Source organism: Urocampus carinirostris, chromosome 13 (assembly GCF_059441175.1).
Source record: "Urocampus carinirostris isolate Australia breed hairy pipefish chromosome 13, RoL_Ucar_1.0, whole genome shotgun sequence".
NCBI lineage: Eukaryota > Metazoa > Chordata > Actinopteri > Syngnathiformes > Syngnathidae > Urocampus > Urocampus carinirostris.
In genome coordinates, this window is record NC_142361.1 from 19,216,834 (window position 1) to 19,240,157 (window position 23,324).

Here is a 23,324-nt window from a genome sequence, read left to right on the forward strand (position 1 = left end):
GATAGAGAAATAGAGAGGGAGGGAGTGAAATGAAGAGAAAAGGGTGAGAATAAAAGAGATGGAAAAAGAAAGAAATAGAGAAAGAGAGAGAAATCTGAAAAGAATGAGAGTAAAAGACAGAAATAGAGAAAAAGAGTGAGCATGAGAAAGAGAAAGAGTGAACAAGAGAAAATTAAATAGAAGAGAAAAAGACAAGGACGAAAGAAAACAGAGAGAGATAGAATGATAAAAGAGAAGAAAGATAAAAAAGAGCAAGACAGAGAGATAAATAGAGAGAAAAGAAAAGAGAGAGAGAGAGAGAGAGATAGAGAAAGTGATAGAGAGACCACCTCTTTGACATCTGTGCACTAGAAATACGGATAACACATAAATAAATTGGGTCTCATCTAACTATCACACTATTTTCAGTCACAGAAGACAGAAAGTGATTAATTATCGGTATAAAATTTTGCTTCACTTTTTGTCAGACTAAACTAAGTATTTTAAGTGACAAAGGTTTTAAATATGCATGGCTATGCGTTTATTTATATATTTCAGGATGACAGAATTACTTCCCATACTGCCTCTCTCTTCATTCAGTTTAGAATCTCATGTGCTTCGTAAAGACTTTGCAAGTTGGTGATACAATATTTTTTTTCAATGATCCCTAACTTTGTAAGCACCACGGGCTGGTTTAATGTCTGACAACCTTCTCTTATTGCATTTTATCTGCCTTTGTCATTAACGGCTGCTGATTTAGTCTGTATGACATTGTCCTGTGAAGCGTCATCACCCAAGAGGACAGGTCCCTGTTACACCTAAACAGGGCACTATAAAATGTGTATTAGTGCAAGGATTAATATCAATTACGGACATTTATAATGGGACGTGCCAGAAATTCAGGTAGTGTCAACTGTGGTTCTAATAAAAGTAGCATACGGCTTTGTTGTTCTGGAAGCCTTTTAGCTTTGATTTTTGCATTCCGGAGATGGAATAAGAGCTTGCTCTATCCACTCCACGCATCGGCCCGGTATTGCAGTACCTCCGGGAACGGTGCATTTGCAATGATCGCAACAAGGCTTTAGGGCTAGGACCTTAGCTTGGCCTCTTGGCTGAGAGTAAGTGTCCCGGCTCCTAGGCTTTGTAGCGTATTATGAACTGACCGATAACGGATAATGAATAATGAATAACGAAGATAGATAAATAACCCTTAAAAACCCCAAAACCCCCTCCCAGTGGTAAATTGTATTGGGGCGAACTTCCTGCCACTGAAAATGTAAGCTAGATAGTTCCGCCCTTTTACCCAACACGTATATGAGGAAAGATTCGTCTCAAAAACAAATATATTTGTAAATTTGCTCAAGATCTAGAATTCAGGTTTTGATAAATTTAGACGGAAGATTATAAAATCACATATATAAATCGAAGGTATTTTTGTTGCTCTGCAAAATACATAATTCACACCGGATCTCTTCTTTAAATGATACTGGAGAAATTGGAAAATCGGCTTTGAAAGTCCTTAAAAGTGCTTGAATTTGACCCAAAAAAGGCATACAAACCCTGAAAATAAAAGCTATCGCAGCGTTCCTACAGCTTAAGGTAAATTTAATTCAAGTAGATATCAGATTTTTTTCTGACCTTTTGACAATAAAAACAATTTAAACTCACAATACATGAAAACAACATGAATAGTAGGCAATTTTAAACAAACGTTCATTTTAATTTTTCTTGAAATCACATTTTGGTGCGGTTGAAAACGTTTCATCTGAAAAACATAACACTTTCCTAAGTTTTAGACATGGAAAACAATAAAAAGGATGTTTACGGTACATCATAGAAACTGTAGTTACTGTAACTACTAGTGCTAAAAAACTCTCCCGCGACATTCATTAAAAATGTTATCATGATGCGTGTAAAATGACTTACCTAAATATTTTTAGTTAAATCTTATTGTGTTCATATTTTTAAGACTTTCAAAAATTGGATTTTAGACATTTTAAAACCAATTAAGACCTTATTTCTAGAATAATGAAATCAATGCCTTTTTAGACTTTTCAAGGATTTGCGGGAACCCTGTGTTGCCTTCTAATACGTCGTCTGTACCCCTTGTGGTCTCGTGGATCCGGTTACCATTTCTGTTGCAACCAATATTATAGAATTGTGACCAGTGGAAAATTCCGACTGCCCAATCAACGCACAAATATGGGACTTTTGTATTTTTTCGTGCAACCATAGCTGTTGTTATTATGAACTCATTTCCATACACCTTATCCAGTACGTATTACTAAGGGTAATTATCACAAATGACGTTTTTTTGTGAGTACGCCTTAAAATAGTATAAGGGCGCAGGGGTGGGGTTCCCTGAGCCGTCTCCAAGAGGCTCACAGGTAGTCGTTGTTTTCTCTTTGACACGAGATGCAGGAGCTGATAAAAACATGGCACAAGTTTTTTCGACAAAGGAGCAACTGTCGAACGAGACTCACAGGTGAAGGCCCGGAAATCGGCCCAGGAAGTTTTCACAAGACGTGGCTGGCCCGAATTGCAAAACACCAAAAAGGCGGCGTAGACTCCCGTCAAATCTTTGTTTTGTTTTTTTCTTTAATTGCTCTTTCCAGTGACTGAGCACTTTTTGCTTTGCGCTTGCGCAAATCATCACAAAAAAAAGCAAAGAGTGTCTGTTCCAGCTCTGCCTGACCCACTTTCATACCAGGAAGAGTTTTTTGGTTTGTTTGTTTTTTCCCCCCAGCAAATTCCAGCTCTGCCCTTTTTCAGGGTTCCTACAACCCAAAGCAGGGGTGTCAAACTCATTTTAACTCGGGGGCCACACGATAGAACAAACATTGTGTCGGGGGCCGGACTAGTAGATTAAAAAGAAAGAAAAAGAGAGAGAGGGAGACAGCGTGAGAAACAAAAGATAAAAAGTCGTGAGAGAGGGGAAAAGAAAGGGAGAGAAAGAAAGACATCCAAAGAGAAATAGAAAGACAGAAGGAGAGAAAAGAAAGCGCAAAGGGTATGAAGAGAGAAAGAGAAAAGAGAGAAAAGGAAAAAAGAAAGTTAGAGCAAAAGAGGTTAAAAGACACAGAGAGAGAGAATGAGACAAAGAGCAACAAAGGAAGAGGAAAAAAAGAGAGGGAGAGAGAGAGAGATAAATACAAGTACAGTGTTTTTGTGAGAGGCACCTGGCTTTGGCAACATCAAATTGACATATTTCAACCTGAAGCTTGTTTTTCTCTTGCGCTTCTCTGAGCGTTGTCTCGTGGGCCAGATTCAATCCCTTAACGGGCTTGATCTGGCCTGCGGGCCGCCTGTTTGACACCTGTGACCTAAAGCAAGTTGAATTCAAGACTTTTAAAGTCCTATTCAATGCCTTTTGAAATTAACTTTAAGACCATGTTACAGGTTTTTGGGCTTAAAATGTCAACCGCTAAGTCGGGCCGGTGGGGCTCTTCCCTTGTTTTTTTTTCCCTTCGTGGAGGATCCACACAGCATGCACTTACTTTTACTCACGTAATTATTTAGATAAAGAAATGCTTACCAAACTATCAGTTTAACTCAAAATCACTAAAGCCAAAGAAAGGTGTTGGGGTAAAAGACGCGTGGCTTCCTCCTTCCAACTCCCTCACACCAGACGTCATTTCCGCGTCTTGGCGAATAGCTTACAAGCTTTACAAACTTTCTTTCTGCTTTTCGGCCTAATCGTTCACTATCTGCAGCTTCGTGCTTACTATGGCGGCAAATTAAAGATTCAGGATTATTTCGGGCTTATTTATTAAATAGGGTTAATCCGTCGGGCGGGTTCGGGTTTATATACCCGTGACTCTGGTCGATTCAGGCTTACTATTTTAGGCCTAATCTTAACTGTAGACCAAGTCGACACAATTTTGGGTGAAATGCTTATAAGAAAAAAACAAGTGAAATGAACAAAACATAAAAACACAAATATTTCTCTCACAAAAAACATTGTGCCTCATTCACATTACTTGGCACAGCTTTTAGCCAGGGGAAAAAAAGTTCGTCGGGCAGCCACTTCTCCTTAAATGGAGACTTTCCCGTGGTCTAAAGTAGTAGTCCGAAGTACCTTTGTGTATTGTGGTGGACCTAAGGCATGCGTCTGCTCTGAAAGGTCAGACTGAAACTACATCACCGTTTTGATAGTTTCAACAATGTGGTCACGTGATGTTGCCACGAAAAGGAAATCAGTTAATTATTAAAAGACAATTGATAAATGTTACTAAATCTCTTCAAACAAATACAAATCTTATATTTTTAAGACTTTGGATTTTAGACAGTCTATTGCCAATTAAGGCCTCATTTTTAAAATAACGAATTCAATGCTTTTAAAACTTTTCAAGCACCCTTGGTAACCCTGTTATTGCCATGTCAATATGTAATGGGGTCAAGATGGTGCTTTTTAAGCAATATCAGAATTGGGAATAATTCTTTAAAGGGGCATTGTGTATTGTTTAGAGCAGTACAGACGCCGGCCTACTTACGAATGAGGTTCCGGACGACTGTTCGTAAGTTGAATTTGTTCGTAAGGTGCTTCAGTGCTATATTTTGTATGTTGAAGGTTTATATAAGTATGTTTAAGGCTTGTATAAGTAACCTGCATTGTTTTGTACTACAAAATTTCATAAAATAATATGATCCATAAAGATAAATAAAGTGAAGTTTAACTTACTTGTGGAAGATGGGCTTCAAGAGTTAGGCGACTTCCTCCTCCGTGATAGAAAGTGGCCGAAAAGAAACGATCAATTTTCTCAACTTCCTTAATTACACTTTAATTTCAAATGAAACGGCTCACCTCTTCTTTACACTTTACACCAACCATATTGAATGGATGCCCGAGATATTAAAAAATATGTCAAAGTTTTTAGCGCGCTGGAGATACAGTATAGAATTTTTACACACCAACTAGGAAGAGGAAACGGATTTCTTCTTCTGGTGGATGCTAAGTGAGCTCTCACAGTGCCACACGCCGGTAGCGAAGGAAAGAAGAACTAGAGTACTGTCCTCTACTTGGAAAAAGGTGCACACAATACAAAATCTAACTTACAGCAATGTATAGATATTTTTTGACATCCCAATTTTTTTTTTCGTATCTACCGTTTTTCGTAAGAAAAATTGTCATAAGTAGGGGAGCGTCTGTATTTCCAAACTTGTGAGTCAGAATCCAAACATGAATTGCGGGCCTTTGCCTGGGCAAAACAATGCTCAAAAAAGGGTTTACTTACACTATTTAACAGTAGATGACGATGCCTTGCTCGATCTCTTCTTGTTCAGTCATTCGGCGCTATTTTCCGCAGTATTCGGAATCAAACATTTGAACTTGAACGCAGCCAAACGTGTGGCTGACTGAAATGTGCGGTCATCTTGGTTACTCTTGGCCAGTCGGGTAGCAAAATTTTGAGAAAAATTGTCAGTCCGACAAGATGTATTGAAAACTAATGGTGGATTAGTGTGTTTTATTGCCCTCTTTTGCCGATGATAATGGGTCCCAATAAAGTTAGCGATAAGGTGAACGATAACAGGGAAGATAGTGAGAAAGACAATTGAGTTGAAGATGGATATGATTGCGAATGAGAATGTTGAATGAGTGACTGCCGCCGTCAAACCGCTGCTCAAAGTTAAAATGAATGGTGTAAAATTGTTTTTGTTGGTTTGACTACTATGGACTGTTTACACATTGTCACTATCGGCCAATCATGTTGCCGTTCTATGATACACACACCCTTTAGGGCAGGGTTCTCCAATCTGTTTCAAGCTGAGGACTACTACTTGTTACTAATTAGTGCAAAGGGCACCCAATTTGATACACATTTCTAAATTGACAACTTAGTTAGATAGCTTGCTAAGTAGCTAAAAGGGAAGCTTGATAGCTAGCTAAAAAGGTAAACAGGTAAAAATACTAAGAGGGAGGTGGATAGATAGATAGCTAAAATAGTAAAACACCATCTAAATAGCCAAGTAGAAAGCTAGATTGATAGCTAATAGGGAGGCCAACATTTTGTTTGGTAACTAGCAAAAGAAGGAAAAATGTTAGCTAGAAAACGTGCCAAAATGTTTGCTTGCTAAATAGCTGAAAAAGGTAGAAAGATAGCAAAAAAAAAAAAACCATATATTTCTCATTCCCTTTATAAAACCCAGAAATTGGGAATTAGTTTGTAGTATTAAAAATCAATAAAAAGATGAATAAACTTGTCTAATAGACAAATAAATTCTCATTCTACTCCCTTATTTGCGTTAACATAATAATCAATACTTGACTAGATGTTTTTGTCCACAAAACCCTTGAATTGGAATTTAAGTATTTGAATTTCCAACATAAATAAATATCATGTTATTACTATGTTGTTACTATATTATTACCATAGTAATTATTAAAAATAGCGTTAAATAGACTCAGTCAACCAATACGAAAAAATAGTTTTACTAAAAAAAAAATCACAATGGCCCTACACTGGTGAGCTACTTTCAGTATAGGTCCGCGGGCACCTCGGCTGATCGTAGGGTTCACCTTGGTGCCCGCAGTCACCACGTTGTAGACCCCTACTTTAGGGTGATATGCTTTATGTCACCTTGGAGATTAACTAAAAACAAAGGATTTAAGAGGGGTGGGTGGCATTTTGTAACACATTGGAATTTCTTATCAGAGGTTTAGGCTCCCCTGTTCTCCTTGCAAGTTCAAAATCCTTGTCTCAATGTCTTCTGTCCTTACTTTGAGTGTTCATTTAAATTTAAACTTATCAACGATGTCACAATTTATATGTCTGACAATGTTTGATATGTGTACTCAAAGAAGCAAATATGTTTGCTAATTGTTTTATTTATTTTAATTTTCACAGTGCGAAGTTACGGTTTATGACATAATTTCCGCACGGACAAAATAAAGAGTAGACTATGAGGTTAAAGCTACACTCGGGTTCAGGGAGGGGAGGGGCTGATGAGACAAAAACTGCTTTCGACTAGGGTAAGTTTGTTTCCAAACAAAAGGAGGACTTTGCAAAGAATAAGGGCCGCTGTGCATGTGTGTTTGGTTTGGGGATTTCCTAATGTAGGCTAAATAAAAGAAAGTCAATACAGCCCACCAATAAGCATGCAAGTCTAGCCCCGCCCCCCTCGGGGGGCCTCATCCCGACAGAAAACAGATCGATGACTGCGAGAGGCCAAAAAAGTCCGTTCGAGGTTATCGGGAAGCACTTGCTGTTGGCATGTTAGCACGTGTGCGTGTCGGGGCACATGTAGGATGGCGAACACGATAAAACAAGGTTCCAGTTAGTTACTCAATGACTACCACGGCCGTGACCTACTTTAACTCCATACTCGAGCTTGATACCCAGCCCGGTCAAGTGCTTGAAGTGCCTACCTGCCAACCAAACACAAATCAAAACAATCACAAGTAGGGCTGCAACGACTAGTCGATTAAAATCGAAAAAAGAAATAGTCGTAAACATGCAGAAATGGCGGCGTCAACATGAAACTTTTAATATTTTGGAGCATATTAGCTTGTATACGGCAAATAAAGACTACTTTTTTACAAAACAGACCTTGCGTATCATAGCAGTACCTCTGTGATGCATGAACATTTGAAGAGCACGTCAGACAGTTGAACAAAACAAAGTCTGACCCGCCTCAGGAAGATTCAAGTAACGCCCAAACCTATTATGGTTTGTATGACATGCATTGTAAATTGAATACGCGTGTATTTTGCTACAAAAGATAGCTTGAACGTTATGCCAGGACTGTTCCTGACAAACGTATCAGTCCCCAAAACAAACGGAAGTTGTTAAATTGTTTGATTTTCAACTGTTGAGAATTTGCAGTTAAATATGTAACAAAATGGATATATTTGTTTTATTTACTGTTCTACTGCTGCTAATGTGTCTCTTCTTGGTTTACAGGGATAAAAAAATGTTTATTTCAATTTATTATTTATTGGCCTGTCCTTAAAAAATGGACAGAGGTTTCTTTATCTAATACGGTATCTACTGACTGAGCATAGTGCCTAATTGATTTTAGTTTCTATTTTGTATGGAACCAGAACAGGATCAGGACCCAAATGCATGACGTTCTCACACGAGCTTTTTATTTTATGGGAAATGGCGAGTCATGCACGTTGGACAGCGGTCTGGCATGGAAAGGCAGGAAGCCAGAGACCGACGAGATCAATTCCAATTGCCCAAATTGATATCGGACAGATGGGGTCAATACCAGACAGGACAGGACAGACAGACAGGATAGATACATAATAAAACAGGATATCGAAAATAAACAGGACAAACAAGACGGGAACGAAAACTGGAGAGAATAATAAACAGGACAAAAATAGACGGAAACAAAATTGAAAACTGATATTGAACAGGACAAAAATAAACGGGAACAATACCGGACTGGAAAATACCAACAGGAAAACAGGACCGAGCCAAAACCCACCTCTTGCGGGGCAGAGGTTCGTTGACGGACTGACAAAGTAAGCGAGAGCGCACTGAGCTTGAAAAGACGGAAAGCCAATCTGCTAATGAGCCGCAGCTGGCGCCACACAAGCGGGGCCAATTGGTGAGAGAGAGTTTTTGTACAAATCTGGAGTGTAAGATAGAAGATGAATTTTTCATTGGTCTAATTTTCCTCATCACAAGTGAATTTGTTCAAAATTGGCATGGCACAACTTGATCATACCGAACTCCAGAACTGCCATTGCAAGGGAAATCATAAATCGTAATCGACACTGTCAACTTGTTTTATCGGGTTGTAGCAGGATTAGCGAGCCATACCTTGAAATATGGTTCTATTTCTGCCTCACAGCACATGGCGGCTATTTCTACTCCACTGTAAAGATCGTGTACTCTCGGCGTTTAGATGTTCATGGTTACTTTTCCTGGTAAGACCTATAGGCCTGAATACACTATTTGGTCATTCTAAAATGCAAATTGCTCGTTAAACGCAGAGTCATCTTGGTGTTTTGCTCTATTCATCTGTCTTGTGGTACCGAAATAGAGTGTCCCGACGGATCACCACCTTATCGTGGTGGGGCACTTTGCGCGTCTCCATGACCCTTAGAGCTATGTCGGCGGGACTCTCGTACTCCTGGTAGGGTTACCCAAGCCGAACAGGTCGAAGGGTAGAGTCCAGACTAAGAGTGATCCCAAAAGCTGGTGGTGGCACGCTTTGAGGCGGTTTCCTACAGACCTGGATCCCGTTAGCCGCCTGCAGTTGTAGAAAGATGCCGGTCGTCTAGGGTCTCCCTTGCCACTGGAACCATCTTCTTTACAATCAAGATAGTGGCGTTGGGGAAAGCGCACCCCTTACGCCACTTTAAAAACCGTCATTGCGCAGGTATCCTCTTTTACCTGAGTCTCCGACCACAATCCAGGATCGGACTGTTCAAACATCAGCAGACTCACAAATAAAAGAAGATGGTCATCATCGAATCGATGGACAACCCCAACGAACGACCGAAATAGAGCAGTCTACATTATAAAAGGCTCTTCTCACCCAGCAATTTTTAACATGTTGCCTTCCAACAGGTGCTATAGGTCGCTTAAAACAAGGACAAACTGTTTTAGAGCCCCAGGGTCAGTACCACCCAAAGCAAGGGCGTAAAACTGCGAAAATGCATTTCTTGCGACTGATTTGGAATTTTTTGTTGCTATTAATGTTATTGCAATACTGTTCCTTGCACTACTGTAAGGATGCACTATTTTTTCATTGCACTTGTACTTTGACTTGGAGTAGTCTATAAGCACTATGAGTAACAATGTTATATACATTGTCTATATGATTAAGACTCATGAGAGGAGAGTATCTTTTGATGCAGCTTAATAATCATACAATCGAAGCTAAATGGCATCTCACAACATACTCTCTGGGGATGGGCGTTACCCTTAATGTCCCTGGTCAACTCCTAACACATTACTTCCGCCTGTTGGTTCCTGACAAATATTCCCACACTATGTTGTAAATATACTTGCTCATATTATTTTTCTCTTAAGTCTTTATCACACATTTACCCTGGAGTGGCATGTCTTATCTCGTTGCAGACGATGTTTGACAAATTTTAGATCGGTAAATAATTGTAAAAAGGTACTTTTTATGTAAATATTTTAAAGTTCCAACTGTGTGTCTGGTTTTAAAACGCACCAGAAGTCCAGTGTGGAACAGGACCGATTGCTCTGCCTAGGAGAGGCGTGGTTTTTGTGAAGAAGGCATTCTACTTCCTGGTAGAATGTCCAAAATAACATGCATCACCATTGTCTTAAAATGTATAATCATATTATTATCTCTTGTTGGTGATAGGAATGAGTGGAGGGGTGTTGTAAAAGGATAGTGGAATGTTTAGATGTGTTCTAAGGGATAGGGAGGGCACGTGTATGATGCGGCAAGGGTAAACCAGTAAAAGCTGCCGGGCCCTGCTGTTGAACAGAAGCGTGTGTTATGGCACCCTGACCCGTGTGACATGGCCGCTTTCTTGTGTCCCGTTTCATCTGGAGGGACAAAAGAATGACCAACTTGGGTGGCGAGGTGCTCAACTTGTTTGGGTGTTTGGGCATTTGGGTTGGCCATGGTCCCAAAAATTTTGGGTGTGTTTTTTGCTACTTTTTCCCTTTTTATTTTCTTTGTTTATGTGTATGTGTTTGTCTTGCTGTCGGTCACCCCTCTCGAGGGATATGACCAGGGTAGATAAATAGATGGATAGATATTATTATACTATGGTTCCTGGTGGAAAGGCTTCAAATCCCAGTCCTTTTAATTGTGATACTTTGCATCTTCGATGTAAGCTTTGCTTACTTTGCCCTGTCTAGGCTAGTGTTTAGTCATCTGTCTTTTACAGTTTCTCGTTGTGCACGGCAAGAAAATTAAGACGAGTCGTGAAGAAGCTTCCAACAGGCGTTTAATGCGAAAATTTCACAACACGGATGATGGTCGCGACGCAACGCAGGAAGAACACCTAAATCGCGGCAAACACACACAGATGCGTTTAAGTCACTGGCTACTAGACGCTAGTCTGGGTCACTGCCACTTGCTTTGAAGTCAGTGTCACTTTCTGGTCTTCAGCTTATCGTTTACCCATTGGAACAATTGAGTTCCATTTGTTCTTTTCTGCTTATCGTCGTCGTCATGTTCTAGTCAGTAATTTTATATTATGTTATCTGGTCGCCGAGTTCTTCAAATCAGCTTTTCGTCTTCGGGTTCTGGTCATTGGCCTCCAGGCGCAAGGCACAAGTTGTCATCTTGCAGCCAGCGGCTACTGGTCACCAACTTTGAGTCGTCAACTTGGACCAATTTGCGGGATTCCGTTCTAGCGCTTCCAGAGACAAAGAAGTTTTGAAGGCAAGCAGCTTGTTGTTTGGGAACGCTGGAGAATGAGGGGGCTCGGAAGGGTCTGACTCACATGAACCCCCTTGTCACTTGGCCAAGAGGACCACTTTGGGAGCGTTCCCATGGAAATCAGTACGGCAGCCACAAACTTAGCGACAACCTTGCTGATCCCCGTCGGTTCGCTGCTGCTCACTGATTCAGCGCTAAGCTTATGCTAATGTTAGTGCGGTCAAGCAGAGTCTGCTTGATGTTGTCGTCTTTGCTTAACTCACTTCACGACATTTCCTGCAATGTCGTCTGCAAAGTTAATGCTTAAATGTCAAATGTTTCTGCATTGCATTCGTCAATCAAGCGGATAACAATCAAAGGCTTCTGCTGCTGCGGCGTCTAAAAACACGCCACTATGTCAAACAATGGTCAAAACAATAGCCTGCTGACATTTTATAGAATAGCTGCTAACTTTTTTAGGTCATAGCTAAGCTCTACTTAAATCTTCAAACCTGACGTCTCCTCTTAAGGAAAACGGCGGTGCTGCAACATGCTAGCCGCGCTAACTTGTTCAGGTGCCATTTGGTTAAATAAAAGCGCAATATCCAGTGGTCCCTTTAAATAAAAGTAGCAAAACGTGGAGTGCGAAGAGGCACACTGCCGTTGTGGGCTAGGGCGTCACTCCAGGCCAAAGCCCTCCGCGTTGGAAATGGCAATGGTCAGCTTGTGCTTCAGCTCCTTTCTACTGCGATATGGCGGCAAGCAGATCTGATTGAAACACGTGTGCGACACGGGAAGCCTGCAGACACATGAAACGAAACATGGTTGCTGCCAATGTCGACCGAAAAAAGGAGCTCAATGCAGTGGGTGGCGCCGATGTGCATTGCTTTCGCTTGGGTTACTTTACCGACCGGTCTTGCAACTCCCTTCCTAAATTGACTTGACTTCCCATAAAGGAGCCAACCTGGAAGTTAAATCAAGCGCTCTCACAGTCAGCTCGAGCATTACCTTACAAGTTTGTCCGCATATCACTCGCCGTTTTGATTTTTAAAGATAGTGGACATTCACGTACATCAGACTTGCTTGACGACAGCCAGCTGCTTCTAAACCGCCCCAACGTTGTTTACTCCTAAACAAAACACTAAATAAATCTTGAGTATTTAAAGCGGAAGTCTGACCTAAGTATTTTGATTATGATTGCAATTGGGGAATATGAATTATGCGATAAATCGACTCTTTTCATCCATTTTCTAGGGCAGCCATTACAAGCTTGAATCACTTGTGTCAAACTTATTTTAGCCTGGGGGCCACATGGTAGAAAAACAACATTCTCACGGGGCCATACTAGTAAAGTAATGGCATAAAAAGCTGGAATGCGGGAGGTCTTTTTGGAGGTTTACAATGAAATCCCGATTCTGGGATTTGATTATATTGTTTTGATTATTGAGTGTTTTTTTTATATTTTCCCCTTCAATATGGTTTAATCTCTTGAAATGTTTGTCTACCTTGCTTTTGTAAAAAAAGTAAAAAACAATTGAATTTATTTCCACTAATGTTTATTTATTACAGGGAAACTCATGCAGACTGTAAAGTGAGAAAAATAGCATACAAACACGATTTTAAAGAATTGATTTAAAGGTATATTTGCTTTTTATTTTATTTCTTTTGTGAAAATTCTACCTGAATTAGGGAAGTTCGATGTTCGATTTTATTCTCATTTAGATTAAAATAAGGAGCTCAAGCTTCTCTAAACTTCTGCAAAGACACTAAGGATCTATTGTTTTTAATTTTGTATTTTTTTTTGCAAAATAAATATAAAATAACACTGGGATGGGCTTCCTCAATGTCCTCTTCATTAGTGGTAGTCAGCAACTACCGCTATAGTGGTTGCTTTGTGAGTGGTGCATGGGTTTGGCGACATCCATTGGACATATTTATAACTTCAAGTCATTGTTAGACACTTTTCACTTGTGCTTCTCTCATTATGTTGATGGATTATTTTAAAAAGCGTTTTTAAAGAAACTTTTGATTCTTGACGTCCAGATGTTGAGAATCTTTTTCATTGGGACATTTGTTTGTTCTGGGCGTTTTTCTCTCCATGCTAACTGCCAATCAAGATGATTATTTATGTTTGTACTATGACTTCCGACTTGTTCTGATGCCTAATCTTGTTCAACTAATGACAAAAAATTAAACTGTTCACACTCCAAAAATGGAGCACATCGTGTGTGTATTGAATTCTTGATTCATATTCTACAAACAGTATGAAAGACAATGCTGTGTTTAAACAACGTTTTAAGTGGCAAATAAAATTGGTGTTTATGACCGGAGGCTATGCAAGTCAAGACGGGCAGCGTGTACCTACCAGTCGGTGGGTGCGTCAATCTTGGAGATTTTGAAGTTAAGGTCGGCCATTCCCCCAACAGGGATGCGGTCGCTCCCTGTGGCGAAGTGTAGAAGCTTCTTTTGAAGTTCCACAGGGTAGGACAGCACCACCTCCCAGAAACTCCTATGAAAGTTGCAAAAACACACACAAAAGCACAAAAATCAACTTTCGGTTGGTGCGTAAACATACCATGTTGGATAACAATAATGATCGGGCATAACTAGTGACATGCAGTCAAAATAAAAAAATGTATCAAGTGGTTTTATTCCTTCAATTTTAAAGTTCCTCTCATTTAACTTTGCGAATTTTGTATTTTCCATTTCAAATTTGCTGATTTTTCACAGTAGTTTACTAATATTATTAATATAATGAGTATGCAACATGTTATTGTGTTGAGTGTCAGCAAATGCAGAGTAAGGCAAGCAATTCCCTTTGTCTATTGGCTGAGGGTGATACCAAGGATTCAGATTGTGCGCACACATTAGCCCCAAACAATTGAATTAGTGATGGTTTTAGCAAGCTAGCAGCAAGTATAGCCATCAAGTACCGATAACCTTCATTACTTCGCACTTTTCATTTTCGCTAATTGACTGCTTCAATTTGAAATTAAAATGTCTTTACTGTCATTGTTGAACGTATCATGCATTGTATTCTGCAGACAGCACACAGCAAATACTATCACAGGGGTAGGTTAGTGAAAGCTTTGTGTGTTGGATGGGCGTGACTGTGTGGGAGACTATAATATGCTGGTGTATGTAGTCAGTCAAACAGAAGGTTAGGCGCAAAGTCAATATGTTCACCAAAACAAACAGGGAAGCATGGCGAAAGCTAGAAGCTTTAGTGGCTTGTTACATTGAAAATCAATTAAATCGGAATCTGAAGAATGTCAGAAGAGCGCGAAGAAATGGTTAAGACCAGAGGGTTCTCTGTGGATTGTTATCGGGTCCAGGAAGCAACTGTGGCAACGTCAGGATATTCAATAGGCAATATTGAGGCTGCACGTCCGGCCTACTGCTACAGCTAGGCTTACAACACTCTTACCACCCCTGCCGAGCCTGTATCTCACCAACGCTAGACCCCTTACCCATTGATCGGATGACCAGATGCTCGTGGGTAACCGATTCATTTGTGACTTGTATTTTAATAATCGCGGAGACCTGACTCAGCGTGAAAAATAAAACAGATGCTGGTGTGTAGCTAGCCAGTCGCTTTCTAAATCGCATTCTTTTTGTTGTACTTTTTTATAACGAGAATGAAGACCATTCATTCAACTACAATTCTGTGTTTTTATGTGTAAAACTATACTTGTTATTTCGTTTGAGTCGTATACATAGTCCGTTAGGATGTCATCTCGAGGTAAGTTTGCCCCTTGAAGGCTTTTATGAAGTTGTGACGCTACTAGGCGGATTTTCACATTTCGCGGGGGAGTTCTGGGCTCCATTAAGTCCGATAACTGAGGGATAATTGTACTTTTTTTTCCTCATTGCATGAGCTTTTTTTAATGGAGTATTATCTATTCGTTGAAGCTTTTATTTCTACAGAGCAGTGTATAGACTTCATTCATAAGTTAAGGTAAGACAATAAGACATTAATTTCTATGCTATGGTTTACATAGCGCTTTCTTGCTCTGTGAATCAAATGATGAATAGGATTTCGATTATTTATTTGTAAATGTAATTGTGCCTCACCAGACATCAACATCACTGCACGTCACTAAGCACAATTAACATGCACCAGCTTGTTTTCACTTTGTAGACAAAATGCCCACCTGCCCAAGTTTAATTCTTCTTTATGTTAAGCATGTGTGTCAAATATTTGGTTGCATCCCGTGTTGTGACAAGTAAACACTCTTGCTGACATAAGCAAAAAAATGTTTGGACTTGAAATCAGCCTGAGGAAAGGTGAGTTAGCTTGCTTTATTGAGCTTCCTTACCGTGGTGCAACATTACTCGGCGTGTTCTGGCATGAAAATAAACATAAAAGTTCGTTTCAGAGAGTACAAAAATACATTTTACTCCATTTTTACGCTGACAGATGAATACGAATCCGCCTTAAACATTTCTGATTTATTGGACGTTGCTTCTCGTAATCCATTCGTTTTGCCACATTATTTCCATTAACGAATAAACAAACTTGTAAAATTATTCCTAAGATGGTAGTTAGCGCTCCCCTTTCGATTGACACCTTTTCCATGATGAGGGCCTGTTCATGCTAGTTTTATTTATGCACAAAGTGCAAAGTTACATTAAACTTGCGTCTTCTTCGACACATATAATTCCACGTGTCTCACTCTTACCTTTCCTGCTCAGGCGCTCCTGGCGTCCATTAGAGAAAAATGCATAAATTGGCCGCATCATTGCAAAAGCCGCAGTGTTGAAAGCTTGGGAAAAAAGTGGCGGCTTATAAACCCAATTTTACGGTATATTTATTGAAAAATGTTCACAATGTTTGTGTCATGTTGCTCCTCCTAAGGAAACCATTTATTTCTACTTCATCTAACATTTTTGAAAAAGCACTAGAGTATACAAAGCGCTACATGCAGCATAAGAGCAGCTTGTTGCTGACCCCCCAGTGTAACACTTCCAATTCAGAATCCCAGAGGTTGAGTCAACTAACTTTGTTAGGTTGAACCCCAAAATGGGTAAATGGGCAATGGTTTTTGACCAAATGATTGACCCAGACGTGTTATCTACAAAAAAGTTATTTGATGCCGTTATCTTTGTCTGCTTGTAAAACCGAGTTAGTGTTGCGCCGCGCCTTTGTCTTATCACCTGATAGTGGCGTCCGTCTTGCAATAGCCTTCATAGTGGGCGGCTTTCTGAAGAGCGCTCATGTCCAACTGAGGACTCCCGCAAACCAACATCTCCACTTCCTCTGGACGCAGGAGCTAGGGGAAGAGATAGACCATCAAGTGGGAAGGACACAACGTGTGTGCATTAGGTTAGCATTCAAAAGGTCTTTGTTTTACACCAGGGGTCTTAAACTCGCAGGCCATGGGGCTCAAACTATTTTTTGTCAAAATTTGAGGCCCACCTTATATTAATGCTTAATATGTTAATGCGGCCTGTCCAACCTCAATTTTGATACCTCTATTCAAATTAAGGCAGAGCTCAAATGTGGCCACAACTACAGTGTGTGCAGGTAAAAAAAAAAATGCATATATATATATATATATATATATATATATATATATATATATATATATATATATATATAATTAACTTGCAAATCCCGATTTCCATCTAGAGTTTGTTTTAAACGTGGTACTTATTTGGGAATACTTGGCGGAGAGCTCCCGTTGAAAACACGAAATAGAAGGAGAGGAAGAGGGCGCAAAAGAGGGAAATGAGGGGAAATAAAGTTCGAGCTTCATGTGTGTCTGCCTTGCTAGCTATTTCCTGGTTTGGTTCGTGGCACATATACAAATCTACCCATCACATACTATAAGTTTCAACAGATTAACTGATTCCATTAATTAAACTCCCCATTCTTTTCTTACAATCGTAAATATTTCATGCGAATAAAATAGGGAACAAGGGGCAGCAGGGTTCAGGGAAGGAAATTTTGGCTCCTGTTGTCTTATTATATGTAATTATTTTAATAGTCTATTATTGATTGATTGATTTACTTATTAATTCTAATTTTTTAGATCTTATTTTCTGTTGAAACACAGAACAAAAAGCAATTTAAAACATTGGACTATTTTTAATCAGAGCTTTTCTTGTGGAAAACCCGATGCGGCATAACCTTACCATGACCCTTAGCTCCGGCGGTCCTCAATTAAATTGAGTTTGAAACCCCTGTGTTACACATTTTCTTTTTCCAATTATTTCGTGAGGATGTGTGACCTCATAGAAGTATTGCATCACTGATTACAGATCGTCAACAATTGGAAATCGACGTCAAGCCAGTAATAAATGAAGCAAGGCGTGCAACCCAAGCTGACTACAAAACAGGAAGTCGGCAGGTAGACAATGTGTCAACTTCCTGTTAAGAAATATAGCAAGCAAAGAAGTGACGACGCCAAGGATAGCACTCACCATCAAGGCGTCTGAATCACAGACGCTATGGAAGCCCCGATAGAAAGCAGCAAACTGCTTGGCGATGCTTTTGTTCAGCAAGAAGTCCACGTAGAGTTGCACGTAGTCTGGCGAGGAAAACACAATGATGATGCCGAAGGAAACATATCTTTCCGAATTAACTCTGGCACATTCTTGCACTCCAACTATTTTGAGGAATCGACTAAAACCGGGTATAACGTTGGGACCCTTTACTGTGAATTTGTTTTTATAGCTATGCTTGTGATAGCAATCATCAACTACAGATACATCAATCACATGGATCAAAATCGCGAAATTACAAACATTTACACACCAGAGCTTCTTCTTGTAGTATTTGAAAGTTCCAACTGTGTGCCCGGTATGTGAATGTAAAACAAGTCTAATGCAGACTGCTATTTGTGTGATTTGTTTTCATCAACCTAGCATCTTGTTAACTAGGTGAGAATCGCCTCCAGCAGAATTATTTATCGTGAACGCTTTTTTGGTGCAAAATAATGAAATCTACCACGCGCCTCATTTAACAGTTTGGTTAGGTAACTGCAAGACCAAACATCTTAAGACCGCCCCTTCGGCGCACTGTTACCCGACGAATGCTCCAGACTTTCACTAGCAGTTAGAATTACTAAGACGTGAACAACCGGGCCCGCAAACGCAAGTAAAAGCATCCAATGTTGTGAATTTCTACAAGCTGGCAAGACAACACCCATCGACATTATCATAGGATGACAAGAAACATGTTGTAAAAAGTGGGCAGGAATAGCAAAATCCACACTTAACACGCAGAGCACTGCCAGACTGTGAAGTAAAATATTGTACCACTGCCAGCTCTGAGTGGATTAAAATAAAAGACAATGTGCGCAACAATTGGCGGAAAAGAGGGAAAGTCCAGTACTTCCTGTTTTACTGTTGTGTGTGAAAAGTCTCATGAGAAAACAACCACTGAAAGTAACCACGTTAGACACACAAACACACCTTCCATCTACATGTCACAGTGCAGTGCAGTACACAATTACTCAGGAATAAAACAACTTTGGAATAAATTCTCGTATTTGCAGCCGATATTTGTAAGCTGTAAAAGTTTAAAAATGTGCGTAACAAATTTTTAATTATGAAAAACAAACAAAGAATATTTGTCATACATTTAAATAAATCTTAAATAGCTTTCTGAATTTTTTTAAATAAATAAAAATAAGTAAATAAGTTAGAATTTCAAAACAACTAACTTGACAAATCTTTCAATAGAACCAAAAACTAACCGTGCAGGAATTAAAATAAGGCTCAGCAGCAACTCATATAAAGGTGTTTACAACTTAAATAGCAACACCCATTGCAGCCTGGTCCTTCTAGTAGGGGGATTACATCATGTGTGGTCCCTTGTCAAGGTTTCTTAATTTTCCTCATGCTAAGGTTTTTGAGTTTTTCCTTGCCCTCATGTAGGTTTTAGATCAGGGGATGTGTCACAATAGTCTGTAGTTTGCAATAGTATGGTGTCTGTGCAGCCCTTTGAGATTCCTTGTGATTAAGGGCTATGCAAAGAAACTCGACTTGACAAGTTTATCCTCTTTGGTTGTTTGCTGCAAAAATTCTTTATGTAGATTTCACGTAGTACCAGAAAGCAAAGCTGGAAAAGGAATGCAACTCTTCCGCCCAGCAACAAACTGAAAAAAGTTCAGCGGGGTCGGTATTATCGCCTCACACTACCTCAACCCTCGCCCTCAGCCACGGGAGCAGTCATCCTGGAAAAGTTGCGCAATTCTGAAAGATAGTTCTGGAAAGTTGCACAAAAGGTAAATAATTCTAGTCCAGAATTCCTCCTGATGTGTGTGCGTGAAGGAAAAGGATCAACCCCAAATGTATTCATTGTAAAATACTGATCTGTCATGGTCTTAATTTATGGCTCATTGAAAATTAGTCCCAATATGAAAATTGTGCAGAATGTCTGCCATCTAGTGGAACATTATTGGATTGATTTTTCAAACCGTCAGGCGATGCTATACTATATCGCTGGCATAGAAAGGAGGGCATTGACAATAAATAGAATAATAAATACCCTTGCGATTTTGTTTGGTGACAGGAATCTTGTCTCCTCCCGGCTTCAGGTTATATGATTTGACAACGCCCATCTCTTCCTGTGACACCTGTAAAAAAAAAAACAGTGGAGGGGTTACGTTTGCTGGCATACAATGTTGTTTACTAACAAACCTGAACTTCTAGAGCAGGGGTCTCCAACCTTTTTTTTAGTTGAGGTCAACTTTGTTAACTAATGATCGCAAACGGCACCCTGTTTGATATGGATTTCTGAAGAAATAACCACTAGGAGGCCCAAAATAATTCACAATGTCCCTTTGAGGCATTATACGTTTTTTTTTGGTTTTTTTTTTAGTAATATAATTAATCTTAAAATGACAAAAAGTCATATTTTCCTGGCAGCTTGCAGACAGGGGTCTCCAACCTTTTTCAAGCCAACAGCAACTTTTTGTTGCTAATTAGCGCAATGGGCACCAAGCTTTTCTAAAGTAACAACTTATCATTTTATTACTATGTTGTTAAGATGTTATCACCAGGTTAGTTACTGGAAGTAGGGTTAAATAGACTCAGTCAGCCACTAAAAAAATAATTTTACTAGAAAATCACAATGACCTAACACTAAGTAAGGTATTTTCAGAGCAGGTCTGCGGGTTGCTCAACTGCTCTTAGTAGGCCCCGGTGGGCACCCGGGTGCCACGTTGTAGACCCCTGACCTAGTGACTCGCGTCTTTTTTTTAACATACTCGGAAATTTATGGCGTGCCGGATTAAATCCTCCAATGAACCGGATCTGGCAGGTGGGCAGTATGTTTGACATGACTGGTCTGGTTTATAAAAAAAATGTTCTCATCTGGGTAGAAGACATTTCTTAAGAATGAGCAAAATAAGCTGCCATGTGCTAGAATAAATAACTAAAATAGTTCCTACTTATTATTTTTCTTATTTCACTAGAGAAAATAGATAAAATATCCTTCAAACGAGATAAGAATTGGTGCTATTCGGGTAGGAATTTATTTCTCGCATTGTTCCTTTGACTGGCAGACGACAAGCGGAAACGTGTTGGAGGTCCAGAGACATTGGGACAATGTTAAGTTCAAATAGGTGCCAATCGACTCTTTTTTAAAAATGGTGTTAACTCTGTTTGCTAACGGAGGACTGGCGGATGACTCGACAAACCATCATTAGCTGCGAGTCATCGGCACAAGGGGGAACATAATCTCATCTGGAATGTGGATGACGGGGGCACGGCATCTATTGGACGCTTCCCAGAGGAGGAGTCTAAAAAAAGCCTCATTGGCTCGCTTACATTGTTCAGTCCAAACGACTGCAATCATATATGCCACTCACTTTGCTAACACTTTGAAAATTGCAACACCGAAAAAACAAAGTTGAGTTGAAAGTAGTAGAAAGTAATTCACACTGGAAAGGAAGCAAACATTATGCAAAAGCCTGAGGGAGGCCGAGTGTTTCTATGTACGTGTGTGTGTGTGTGTGTGTGCACAAGGAATGTGTCTCCAGGCAGCTGGCTTCCAGTCAAGCCTCACTTCAATTTACCCAGTTGATCTGTCAACTTTCCACTCTTAAAGGAGCACTTCAAACGTCCTTGACATTTGCCATTTAACATAGACAGTCCACTGGCTTACCACCAGGGAGTTGCATGTCCTATTCAAATTGTGACTTTAACTATTCTTGAGTAAAATTGGAAGTCCAATTTTCACTTTGTGGACCTAGTTGAACTCCACAAGACCCTCCCCTAGCACCCTTTCTTCACATGCACTTGTGAGAGGGTGAGAGTCAGCTTTGAAAAGAACTTTTGGCCGAGAAACTCGACATTGATAATTCACTTTTATTTTTATTTCTATTTTTATCACAAACAAAAAATTTACCTTAAAGGGAGGTTGCGCCATTTGAGGTGTCCTTAAGAAGATGAAGGTTAAATATTTTCTCTACTAACTCATTCAAAGCTAGACGTTTGTCTCAAACGGGACAGGCCAGTGCCAGCCAATATTTGTCCTTTTGACTCAGTTTTGAAGTCCTACAGAAAATATACCTATATGGGCAAAGGGCATAAGTTTAGTAAACAACAGTTGAACACTGCTGAGTTTCCTGAAAATACTCGTTTCCAAGAAAGCCTCTGAGAAAAACGGCTTTTTGAGAAAGAATGCATTTTAAGCATACCGTAAATTTGACTTTGGTTCACATCCATTTTTTGTATTTGTGATACCTCCAATATCTAAACAATGCTTTTCATAAACGCTAGGGCACTTTGCTAGCAAAATAAAAATGTATTGAAAGGACACTAAACTTATGCATGCATGATGCATGGACTTTGCAAGAACTTTTCAGCGCCCGATGTCTCAGGTGACATGATCGCACGATCACGTTCCTGCGGACGTGCACAAAACGTCATCCTTCTATGTCCCGACTATTACTTTGTCATCTTTTGAGAGAAAAAAAGCTATGTCTGTACTTATCCATATCTGATTCTCTCACACACTGCTTTACTACTTACTCGCCACTTGGGGCCGCCTACACACTTCAATCACTGGATACAGGAAGCAACACTAGGAAGTGGGGGCTTTCTTGATGTTTGGACAAAGATTTGATCAAAGCCACTCCTGCCAACTAATTGGGATTTTTCATAGTGAAAAAAGTCTCAGAGGCTTGATACTTACTGATAAGCTGTGCCGAACCCTTTACAATTGATTTTTTTAAACAAAAACAAAAAAAAACAGATTTTTTTCGTTTTCGGCACATAGGGACAATGATTCTAAAAATATATTAATGGGTAGGCACTGACTGAGTTAAAGGTGGAGGTGCATCGTTTGCGGTGTCCTTAAAAGGTTAAAAGTTGAATATTTTCTCAATTGAGTGTGTGTTAACAATGCCCAACTGGGCTCAAAAAACACTTGTGCTTTATTTTCCACTGTGCCTAGATCCCTTTATCTTACTCTTCGCAAAGCTTATAAGAAATGTAAATACTTGCACTTGCAACTTAAGGGGCTTGACAGAGGCTGCAATGATATCACAAGCCAGAAGAATGTGTCAGTAGGTCAAACACATTCAGAATTCTGTCCAGCACATTGACATGGGCAAGTTAAAAAAATTATCCAAATGAATAAAGTGGCACCCAAATCTTCATTCTTTTTCTGACTTAAAGGGATAGTTTATATTATTTGGTGCCACCCAGTGGCAAAAAAAAAACATTCAAGTAAAAAGATTTAAATAATAAGGAATTTGCATTTACAGACTTTTTAGAAATACTCATAGGTCGAGAAACCTGCATTTTACATATAATGAGCCTCCCCTAGAGGAAGCTGACATCATTGTCCGACATCTTGCTGCTAAGGGTACTTAAATTCCCAAAACCTCAGTAGGTGGACTTGAACCCTGAACCTCTGCACCGTGGGGCTGCGTGCTAACCACCAAGCGGCCGTGTGTAATCCAGCCTGCCATATATTTCCAAGCATGCCAAAAGAGTCTCTGTCATTTCTATAAAAAGTTATGATTTTGCAAACTAAATGCTCTGTCTGGCCGTTAGAGGCCAATGTTGAGTTTTTAAACCCT

The 23,324-nt window shown here is 39.7% G+C and overlaps 1 protein-coding gene and 1 pseudogene across 1 annotated transcript in view; one reads left to right on the top strand and one right to left on the bottom strand.

Moving 5' to 3' along the window:
* The first annotated feature begins 876 nt into the window (after positions 1–876).
* On the top strand, positions 877–1,043 carry LOC148353956 (U2 spliceosomal RNA; annotated as a pseudogene).
* Positions 1,044–10,849: 9,806 nt separating this feature from the next.
* Positions 10,850–23,324, bottom strand: part of hectd2 (HECT domain containing 2) — a 34,075-nt gene continuing 21,600 nt past the window's right edge. The window contains exons 18-22 of the mRNA XM_088351445.1: positions 19,781–19,868; positions 17,710–17,816; positions 16,441–16,556; positions 13,649–13,792; positions 10,850–12,082 (exon numbers count right to left, since the gene is read on the bottom strand). Of these exons, the coding sequence (XP_088207571.1) occupies positions 11,962–12,082; positions 13,649–13,792; positions 16,441–16,556; positions 17,710–17,816; positions 19,781–19,868 (576 nt within the window). The 3' untranslated portion in view covers positions 10,850–11,961. The remainder of the gene's footprint in view (positions 12,083–13,648; positions 13,793–16,440; positions 16,557–17,709; positions 17,817–19,780; positions 19,869–23,324) is intronic.